This window comes from Talaromyces atroroseus, assembly GCF_001907595.1.
Source record: "Talaromyces atroroseus strain IBT 11181 chromosome Unknown scaffold_9, whole genome shotgun sequence".
Lineage (NCBI taxonomy): Eukaryota > Fungi > Ascomycota > Eurotiomycetes > Eurotiales > Trichocomaceae > Talaromyces > Talaromyces atroroseus.
Window position 1 is genome coordinate 194,746 of NW_017971441.1, and position 11,002 is coordinate 205,747.

At 45.4% G+C, this 11,002-nt stretch overlaps 4 protein-coding genes across 4 annotated transcripts, besides 1 other annotated feature; 1 reads left to right on the plus strand and 3 right to left on the minus strand.

Moving 5' to 3' along the window:
* Positions 1-147: 147 nt before the first annotated feature.
* On the minus strand, positions 148-2,978 carry UA08_06452 (hypothetical protein; the record flags this gene model as incomplete). The annotated part of the gene is made up of 4 exons (XM_020269227.1): positions 148-1,608; positions 1,664-2,329; positions 2,389-2,805; positions 2,874-2,978. 4 exons carry the CDS (start codon positions 2,976-2,978, stop codon positions 148-150), a joined length of 2,649 nt encoding a protein of 882 aa, XP_020118324.1.
* A 503-nt stretch (positions 2,979-3,481) lies between these two features.
* UA08_06453 (Alcohol dehydrogenase 1) lies at positions 3,482-4,657 on the minus strand (the record flags this gene model as incomplete). Its single annotated transcript, XM_020269229.1, has 3 exons — positions 3,482-3,528; positions 3,582-3,936; positions 4,007-4,657. 3 exons carry the CDS (start codon positions 4,655-4,657, stop codon positions 3,482-3,484), a joined length of 1,053 nt encoding a protein of 350 aa, XP_020118266.1.
* A 969-nt stretch (positions 4,658-5,626) lies between these two features.
* Positions 5,627-7,063, minus strand: UA08_06454 (hypothetical protein; the record flags this gene model as incomplete). Its single annotated transcript, XM_020269230.1, has 3 exons — positions 5,627-6,058; positions 6,124-6,676; positions 6,744-7,063. The coding sequence occupies 3 exons, from the start codon at positions 7,061-7,063 to the stop codon at positions 5,627-5,629; spliced, it is 1,305 nt and encodes a 434-aa protein (XP_020118337.1).
* A 587-nt stretch (positions 7,064-7,650) lies between these two features.
* On the plus strand, positions 7,651-9,411 carry UA08_06455 (hypothetical protein; the record flags this gene model as incomplete). Its single annotated transcript, XM_020269231.1, has 2 exons — positions 7,651-8,088; positions 8,128-9,411. The coding sequence occupies 2 exons, from the start codon at positions 7,651-7,653 to the stop codon at positions 9,409-9,411; spliced, it is 1,722 nt and encodes a 573-aa protein (XP_020118150.1).
* A 1,026-nt stretch (positions 9,412-10,437) lies between these two features.
* Positions 10,438-10,495: a repeat region (Identified by RepeatMasker using a combination of RepBase library and repeat library created with RepeatScout).
* Positions 10,496-11,002: the final 507 nt, after the last annotated feature.

Consider the following 11,002-nt stretch of genomic DNA (forward strand, 5'->3'; position numbering starts at 1 on the left):
GTTCAGGCCTTTAGAGAAAATAGAACTCCCACGTATTCTAGGAGATTTTATAAAGTATAATGCTGGTTAACATATGTACTCAGAATCTTATTCCAACTAAATCATCATTGAAAATATATCATCGTATATACAGAGATCTCAATACTATTATGTACTCCCCGCTACTTGCACAACCAAAACACTAGCTTTGGGACCGTCGTGAACCACAGCATCGCCAACTACGCCAAGCACTGAACGGGTATCTGATCTGTCTCCAAGGTCAGTTGAAGATGGATCGCTTCCTGTGTTGCGGCGCCCAACAACAATGAGTAGGTTGGTCTCGCCATGGGCTTGGCTGGCTTCGTTATTGGCAGTTTCGAGTGCAAGCTTGACTACGCTGGAACTTGAATCTACCGATGATACCGTGCGGAAGACAACACGAGAAGATGATTCTGAAGAAAGAGAATCCCGCATAGAGGTGAAGAAGCTGTTGTCTATCTCTTTCTCCTTGAGCAAACTGTCCGAATTCGTAGAGCTCTGGGGATCCCTGTCACTAATTTCTGTCGAATTTGAAGAGTTTGCTGAGTAAGGGACGTCAATTTGCACAATCGTTGCCGTAACCAGTTGATTTCGAGCAAGCTGAAGGACCAGACGGAGAGCAAACCGATCATCCGCACCGCCAATATAAAGAAACAGAATATGCTGGTTACGATTTCCAGTAGTCAAAGAAGCCAAATTTGTTCGGATATTTGGCAGAGACCTTGTGTGAGCACTTCGCTTAAGGGCATGGCGTTCCTGGCTCGGCATGTCCAGGGCTCGGTCAACCAAAACACCAACATGCGTGCCGGACTGTGCTGAGGAGGTGATACCTCGCAAAATATCGGACACAAATAAGGAATAGGGGAAATCAGTAGTAGTTGACGAATTCTCGGACGGCCATACACTTTGGCGATCACTCAGGCCACCACTGGCACTCCAAGGAACAAGAAGCAGGTTTGAGTTGGTATCACGAGCCAAATCAAGCACTGCATCCGCATATGAAGTTTCTGGGATAACCGAGACACGGCCTTCTGATGGAATGTTGTTTATTTGACCAAATGAGCGGAAGACGTTTACAACTGGGTCCCAGAAAGAATAATCTTCTATCTCGGAGACTTGCATTGTACTGGACAGACGATCAGTAAGCTCCATGAGACGAATCCCGTGGGCATGCAAAAGTGGCAGTTTTCCGATTTCCCCGGCGTCGTGTTGGTCTTCGACTTTGGGCTCTGTTCGCTTTGAATAATGTTCGCGGGGAGTACTCTCACTTGGTTTGCCATCAGTTCCAAGAAGCCCAATGAAAGTACAGACATTGGCCACACTGTCAAGGCGGAGATAGACAGTTAATTTTTCAATTGGTCTCAGTGATGGTTTGTTTGCTCCATCATAGGATCCACTTGAAGGTGCTTGATCTATGACATTGCCATCCCAGTCGATTTCGCCCCGTCTCCAGCGCGAAACCTTGTCTTGATACCATTTAGGATACAATAACAAGGTAAGCGGCGTTGTCAGGAAAGTTGTCACAAGGGCCATCAGGACAAACATGGTGAATGTGCGTTGACTGAGAATTTTCGCATTTAGACCGATGTTCTATAGGTTAATTAGACTATTGTCCTCATGTTTGTCAAGATGTAGCGATTTTTACCAAAACGATGAGCTCAACCAGACCCTTGCAACTCATCAATACCCCAACTGTAAAACTTTCGCGCCATAGTAGACCTGTAAATCTAGCAGCAAGGGTGCCACCAGCCACCTTTGCAAAGAAAGCAATAGCAATGATTCCGATCACGTAACCCCATACTATTGCTGTATCCAAAAGGCCCAGGTTTGTTTGAAGACCGGAAAGAGCAAAGTACAAAGGCAGAAAAATACCTGCGACTAAATCTTCCACTTTTTCTGTCAGCTTGATGGCGAATCCTCTCTCATGCGGACAGACTAGCCCAATAGCAAACCCGCCAAAAATGGCATGGATGCCGATAGCCTGAGTGAAAAATGCGGATGCCATTACCAACAGCAGTGTCACTGTCACGGCAGATTGACTGGGGCCCTTCTCTTCTAGATTACCAGTCCTGCAGAGATACCATATAAAGACAGGGCGCAGTACACAAAAAAGGAACAATATGTAGCCGACAGCAACTAATAGCACCCATAATGCTGTGATTCCGCTGCCCGCATTAACAAGTGCTATGCATAACGCAAGTAGTATCCAACCGGTGACGTCGTTTCCAACGCCAGCAGAAAGCACAATAACACCAACATTCGTATGAAGCAGCTTCAACTCTGTCAGAATGCGGCAGAGAACGGGAAAAGCCTGAGATTTGTTAGTCATATCTGTATTTGCAGCTTGTAGTCTGTCTCGTGCCGTTTTACCGTAATAGCCATGGCAATACCGATGAAAAGTAGATAGATCCCAAAATCCACATGCACGATGCCGGCGTCATTGCGAAATTGGTTGTACAGGCCGTACGAAATTGCACATCCGAGCCCAAAAGGCAAGGCCATACCTGCGATTGAAACGCTGGCTGCGATGCGCCAGTTACTCACCAGGTATCTCAGATCTGTCTCCAAGCCAACTAAAAACAAGAAAAACACGAGTCCCAAGTTGGCTACAGCATTTAGGGTTGGGATTGAAGCTGATGGAAAGATGGTGTCTGTGAAGTTGGGTATGTGACCGAACACCGATGGGCCGAGCAAAATCCCCCCAATAATTTCAGCGATAACTCGAGGCTGACGGATTTTGGACAGCGGCCAGTGCAGAAGACGACAAAAGATTATGATAATGCCGGCCTTGTGAAAACGCGCAGTTAGTCATGCATCGCACCCGCGTCGCACTCGCTCGGAATACAACAACAAACCTGGATAATAAACATCAAAATCGGATTGCTAGAGTCGTACACAGCCGGATTTTTGCCACTCAAAATGCCCGCCTGTGCGACACTGGTTGTTGAAGTCGACGACATGATGACAGTCGTGATTCTGCTGAGAAGTGGCTCCTCTGCCGCTCAATGTGCCACAGCGGATTACAGACTCCTGCTATCTATGCAAGAAGTCATTGAGCGGAGATAAAAGAGGGGAGTGACTCCGTGAGCAAAAGTTCAGAGCTCCGAGCGCAGCTTCCCCAGTGTCCTTTTCCCCAAATGCGGATTAGTTCGCATGCGTCGCACCACGTTCAAGTTTCCCCACGGGCCACGTTCTACTCCAGTGGACCAATGAGATGCCGCGCGTCACGTGGCAAAAGCTTATTCCAGCCAATCAAGTCTCAAGCACTTTGGGGGCGGGCACGTGATCTATCGCCATACTAAATATTTAACAAGATTAGAAACTACATTAACTACAAAATTTCACTAACTAGAGCGTCATCTCGTCTTTTGGGCAGTGCTTATGCGCCCAATTCTGTTCCTCCCAACGACGGTTCGAACAGTAAAACCGTTTGCAAGTATCACGCTTCCTGAGCCACCACTGGCTACTCGGGTATCTCGAGCACATATCTTCCAGCGATTTTGCCCTGTTCTGTTTACGTCCTGTCAGAAGCATACTCAAGAAAAGACGTTGGATTGACATACCCATTAGTTCAAAAATTTGAGGAAGCTCTTTCAGAGGAGCCGTTTTGAACGGAGCCTTTATCAAGCCTCTTGCAAAAAAGTCCACAGCTTCTTCGCTATCCAGGCGCGTACCGACGTAGCTGCCTTTGATGTTTATCATCCGCACAACGGTGCTGAAAACAGACGCTCGCAGAAATGCGCCAGCTGGGAGACCAATCGCGACAACGGACCCTCGTGGCCTAACGTATTCGGTAGCTTGTTGGAATGGCTTCTCGGCGACAGCGAGCAGAAGAACAGCATGGGCGCCTAGCCCGCCAGGAGTTGCCGCCTTGACATCTTGAACAACGTCTTTCGACTTTGAGAAATCGACGAATGCCTGTCATCCATTTAGTCAGGATACTTGTGCCGACCATCATGTAAAACAAAAAAACCAAGCAATTGCTTACCTCAGCACCAAGACTTTCACACATCATCTTCTTTTCATCTCCACTATCGATGACAATTACCCGCAGGCCCATTGCTTTTGCATACTGTATGGCGAGGGATCCCAATCCCCCACCACCTCCGGTGATTGCTATCGTCTGTCCTGGACGCGCCCCAGACTCTTTGAGTCCCTTGTAGACGGTGACACCAGCACACAGGACCGGAGCAACAGCATCCAAAGCTAGGCCTTTAGGGATCTTTGTGGCGTGGGCAGCTTTCCCAATGGTATACTGTTGGAAAGTTCCATCGACGGTATACCCTGAGAGTAAAGCATCCGGGCAAACAGATTCGTCGGCGTTTTTGCAAAATTCGCATGCAAGGCAAGTTCCATTAATCCATTTAATACCGGCGTGGTCTCCAATTTCGAACTCCTTTACCAATTCACCCTTGGCGACAACAACCCCAGCGCCTTCATGCCCACCTACCAAATGCGACTTGGTAGGCAATGGCCAGTCACCCTTCAGGGCGTGCAGGTCGGTATGGCAAACACCGGAATATTTTATGTTGACCAGAACTTCGTCAGGGCCTGGTTTAGGAACAGGTATCTGTTTATATACCAGAGGCCCGCCCGTTTTCTCGGCAACCTGAGCCCACTGAAGCTCTGGGATCGACATGATGGTTTATGTGTCCTAATATTGCGCAGGAAACGAGTGGTATCAGTTTTTGTCTTTGGGTTATGGACAATAAACAGACATCTTGATTATTGATCTAGTTTATATAGTTGTGGTGCAGAAGCATCAGTCCATGACGTCATGATCACACGTTATTTGCTACCAGAAAAACAAAAGGCGTTGAAAGGTTGATTCCGTGTTTTCTACATGCGGCCAAGAGTTATTCGGGTATCATGGAATGCTGGCGCTCAGGTGAGTTGTCAGCCAATGCAGTTGTCGAGTTGACGTTGTCTGGTTGTTTGAAACATACAACCGTGCAAAGTCACGTTTTCGATTCGTATAACAGCCAACACCCACATACTGGGAAAAGTACATATGCAAAATAATAATGTCCAGTTTTTTCACAAATCGGATAAGCCTCTATTTTTTTTTTTTTTTTTTTTTTTTTTTTATGCAAGTGATACCGGTCCTCGTTTACTCCGACATAGCCCCGTGGATTTTCCACCATTCGAATACTCACCTACTGAAAGCAGACTGCATATACGCTCGGATCACAGGCATTATTGAATCAAAATTCTACTACGATCTAGTATTAGTGTGAAACAGAAAATGCAAAGTGTTTTATATCGCATATCACACATACAAAAGCAGAAAAACCATTTACGCGGCAACATCGGCATTTATCGACCTACCACTTCTGTTCCCGTTCTCCAAAGCAATGGCTGGCTATATTTTTTCTTATATACATACCACCAAATTCTACTTAATATTACCAATCAGGGATATTTGCTTGAAGATTCCGGCACGGCTTAGGGTTAGACAACGTAGACCTAGGTTTCATACGATGATAGTGAGCAGGCTATAGTGAGGTTCCTATTGTAACGCTGGAAACTAAGCAGTCAACCATCGAAAGCTGATTATGAAACCCTTGGAATCTACCCAACGAACTAAAGGATGGATTAATCAACTCGGCTATGCCACTGCTTGTTCATTTCTTTTCTGCACCTTCCTTGGTCTTCCTCGTCGTCTGGGAGACCCTCCAGTCTTGGTATTCTCGGCTTCATTCAAGCCTGCCTCGAGAACTGACCGCTTCAAATCATCATCTGTGAGTACCATACCCTTTTTGCGCTTGGCTTTCAGTAATTTGCGTACCCCCATCCCGTTGCTCTTTATCGAATACCAGCCGGGTTCCACATCTTTCCCCGATACAGCTAGATCTAAATCACCGGACATCCTCAATTGAAGATAGAGGCGCTCTATGAATTTTTTCCACTCTTTGATATGGCTGGCCACGAATGGTCGGTGCGTAGTCACTGCATATTCATGTATTTGGTCAACTATGTCAATGAGCTCGCCGGCATGTTGGCGACTACACGTGTCCCCCCACCATATCAACTTCATATGCTAAGGACCAAAGATAAAATCAGTGCCGGAATGATGACATATCAAAGTCTTGAATTTTAACTCACGCTATCATCATCACAAAGAGGATCATCGGCCGCATCCGGATCATTTTGAACGCAATTAGGCAGATAACCAATATACATCTTCCACATACTGCCGCTGGAAGTAAAGCCAAATATGGGAAATATGCTGCTTTCAGACGATTGGTACTCCTTTTCTCCAGGTTGGCGAACTAGGTTGTCTAACATTTCAAGATAGGTATTGAATGCAAGCTTCAGTTGTAGCTTAACCTGAACTTCGGACTTTTGATCCTTCTTGGCTTCGTATACTGCAAATGGGAAAAGAAGAGTATGTTCACCCCATTTTGGATCAGTGACCAAAGATAATCCATCGAGTTTCCAGATATTATTGCCCAGTCGAGTTTTCTGAAGGGATCTTCGAATCCTTCTTTCCCGCTCATCAACACCCTCATCTTCTGGGTCTCCAGACTCGTACACGGATAGACCAAAAGTGATGTCCGGAATTCTTTTCCCCATATATATCAATTTGGTATCTTGACTCATTTCAGTCTGCACATTATCGAGGATAGTCGCCTTGTAATTGTATTCGCGCTTATCCCTGAGATAAAGAAAGATAAGCCGCCACGTTATTGTCGAGGGAACCCGGAAGCTAATCTGATACTTACATGCGGAGTCGTTCATCATCTCGTAGTCTACCAAAAATATCTCTCCAGGCGTCGGCTTCCCAGTTGAATTCTGAGAAATGATCTAACTCAGCCTGCCGGGAATGCTGGACTACAGTCTCAACACGTCTGAGAAACTTCCTCCTGTAATTATCGGAAATAAGTTTGATTCGATTACGAATAGACATGCTTTTTGCTCCCGGAAGATTAGAATAATCTTCCATAAAATGATCTTGACGACGAGGGAGAAAAGTGAGGGATGTACGACTTAAAACATTCTTTCGAAGCTGGTCGATGGCCGCTGTCCGGTCGGCTTCAGTCATGGGGATGTCCATATCCACGTCTCCCGATCACTTTTATTCATGCGGTAGGAATTGGGTCCGTCACGGTCGACACGATAATTAGGGAAAAAGAAAAGCGTGGTAATAATAAAAACTTAAGCAAAGAGTATATAGACAGAGACGAAAGAGGGAAAGGGGACGGTTCTGTAGCAAGGCTGAAACCAGTCAGCAAGGCGCATTTACCATGCTAAGCCTACTGTCTGCGCCACATGAGATGGCCAAATGAGGAAAAACGGCGCTTAGGACAATGATTATAAAAATAAAAACCTAAAGGCGCTTGAGTGAATTCTTAACGCTTCGAAATTTCGGAAACCTGATTTTTAATCAGCTTTATTATACCATACGTATTCGAAACAGTCTCATTAAGCATGCTCGCACGAGAACGCTCAAGGAAACAGCCAGGAAGATTCGATAAAACGAAACACAATAGAAGGACCGGGACCGAAAAGAAAAATGGCACCGCAGTACAAATAAAAGTGCACTTGAAGCTTTTTTCGCCTTCTAAGGCTGACCGATGGGACCCCCGTCGGCATGCTTCGACCAGGTCTTCGCCAAACTACACATTAACGATGGCGACCGCGATGGATATTGACGAGGATCTGCGAGAGGAAATATTAGCAGATCAACGCTCTGATACTGATTGCGAAAGTTTGACATCCGATCTAGAGATTCAGATCCCAGACTGGGAAGATTATGTAGATCCTTATCCGAACTTCAGTTGGTTGGAAATGATCCATGGGGAAGTTAGATTTCAACGAGACCGTCGTTCGCAGGAAACACGAATTGCGGACTGCAAGGCCTATCTGATTCGAAGGGACCGGATTGCGGATACTTTCTGGGATGACATGGAAGAACCAGAGCAGGAACTGGCCGATCTGGCATTTGAGCTCTTTGATCGATTTGGCTGTTTACAACCCAAGTTCAAGGAACACCCGATCAAGCGCGGCTCCGGGATCTGGAAAGACGAGCTCAATTACGGGGATATACTTCTCATTGAAGATATTCGAGTACGTCGATGCAATCGACGTAAAGAAATATGTTCAAAGTTAGCCCACGCAATCCTGGAGCTAACGGTGAAAAAGAGCCGGGGATTCTTTGCAGTAACCTCTCCTGAAATGACTGTTAGTGAAGTCGATCACGAGGAGAAGTCCCATAATGACTCAGACGATGGGAAATCTGAGAAATTACTCTTGAATAATGCTCTTCAATTCTGGAGAAGACTTGGTTTTAGAAGAATCGGTTCCTCGCGCTGGCTTGGTTATACCCCGGATCGAAATCATCCAAGTCACCAAATAGACCCAGAGCAGGATTTTGATTTGCCTTCCTTTAAGCCCTCTTCTTTCACGTTGGAAATGAACAGTTTAGCCATGGCACTTCCGACAATTGATGATACAGAATGTCTCAGACGGCTAAAAGATATATTCGTTGACATACATCTTGATGATATCACATGGGAAGCTAGGAACGATAACGGAGACACCCTTCTTCACCTTGTCTCATGCTCGTCAAAGATAGAGTGCACACGATGGCTAATGTTCAGCAACCCGAAACTATGCCATGCATTGAATGCTGACGGAAGCACACCACTCGATGCTATGGAAGAGTCAATGAACAAAAATCGAAGAATCGACCAGTACATGGCTAAACGTACCGATATATCTGATCGATTTTCAGGATATGATCAAGCTACGATATTTTGCTTTGCTTTGCTAAAGGGACTTACACCAGAACGCCTGTCAGAAGCCGAAATCTCACGTTTGAAGTTTGGATGCACCTGTGGGAGTTGCCTGGGCGGCTTCCTCAGTCCTCGATTGCATGACAGGCTCATATTTACTGCAGAAATAACCTTTGACTCCATCTACACAGATGGAGTTTCACTGGATGGCCCGGCCTGGTGCGAGGAAAACAAAGACGTGTTTAGATACTTGCCAGAGCATATCATTCAAAGTTTCGCAGTGAATAAGGATATGATCATAGGGTTTTCTATGATATGGAAACATATTGTTTCATGCCTCAGGAAGAACATGCTTCCTACAGAGGCGAATATTCTTCTCCTGGTGCGAAATGCAAATGTATGGCCTAATCACAGTCGCAATTTTCTCCAGAATGGGGGAACGGTCTCATCAGTAGCAACGATGCTTTTTCGCAAGACAATGGAGCTAGAGGAATTTTATGACATAACGTATGAAGATGTTGATCATGGTGTTCCACATAATCTTCCGAGCTGCGAAAATGATCGCGAGTTAGGTCTCGTCAGTGGCATGTGTGGCTATGAACGGGTTTCTCGGATTCAACTAGTGACCATGATGGGGAAACGCATTCGATATTAGGGGGTTTGAGAATGACAATTATTAAATTGAGTTGTAATTTCATATTACTGTCATCTTTCTCCATCAACAAAGTTCCTTCTAGCTCTATACTTGGGGTCTTTCCGCAAGTAAAGTAACTTTGGGCTCAAGAGCCTCCTGAAAACTGTCTCTTCCAAGATACTAGATCTCGAGCAGCTTTCAAAAAATCGCATATTCTACCCAGTTAACAATTACTGTTCTTGTTGATAGTTCATCGTTTTGCAGCAATGGAAGCATGATTAGTCACGTGATATATATCATATAAGATTTTGAGCTGCTGAGTTCTCATGGTGTAGCACGGCCTCGATTTCCGAGCGCCACACTCGTTGGCGGCAAGTTTTGCTGTTCATGAACACGGTCGTCAGTGTGATTTGCATCTAATACATCTCCTAATCTTGGATAGTGAATTTCGGGAAGCAAACCTTACTTACCATGCCACTTCGGAGCTCAAACGACTAATTACCAACGGCTCACAAGCGAAACGCCAGGTGGATTCATTTCTTGCGACGCATAGTTGCGCTTTTTCGATGAGCTTTCTCGTGTGCCTTTTCGCCTGGCCTTTCCAGGGGGTTACTGCCTCTTCGTCGTGCATGGCATCATATTGGCCTGTATTTTTGCAATTGCAGTGAACACCTCGGCATGGGCCGCGGGCCATTTCTGTGGTGAAGAGAGTCAATAAATACGATGCCATACTCTCTACGGCGTTGTTCAAATATCCGTCGGTTTTCCTTCGAGAGAGGCATTTGGCGAAAGTCACAGGATGCTACTCCGTATTCATCACCGAATTTTACTGACAGTGCTGGGGATCTTGTTCCTTTTGACTTTCAATGGTACTATGTAATATGAGAATATCAGCCTGATGTGGCTCAGACATCCTTCTAACGACTCCGCCACACTACGCTAATAGTAATAATAGTATATCCTTTCTGTCCTACTACTAGCAATGCATGAATTCCGGAACCTTTGACAACCTATGATTCGCCGGCGATCATAGACATAAAAATGCCTTGTTACGAAACTAATTTACATGATACTAGGCCGGAGCTAATACCATTCAGAGAAGATGGTTACTGAATTATAATAACCAAGTTCTTGTCAGAATACAAGCTCATATTTCGTGATTGCATATGATTTTCATCCTCGCGATGTAGTCAAATCAAGAGTCGAAGATTTTTAAGGTTCGGCCCGTCTGTGTCGATGCCCCGTTGAGATGAGCTCTGGCTCTTGCTATTGTTGGCGAACAGCCGCGTTTCAATAGAGTTCCTGGACCGCAACTTTGTGTCGAGCCCTTTGTAAGGATCCGTCGTTGTTGTATGTTAGTTGATCAAATAAGAGAGATCAAAAGGCCATGTTTGGTTTTTGTTTAGACATAAATTTTCACCGGATTTATTCTGAATGAATGGGGGACATCTCCCGGTACATAGTGTAATTCCTAGGCAAATACAGGTGTGGTCATTGCCTGGGCCCTTCAACTGTCCTGTCAGAGTACAATGCTTCTGTCTATGTGCAAGAAAGCTGTGAATAATATCTTCGAAGCGAAATGAAGATACCGATGGAAAGAATGATGTGCATG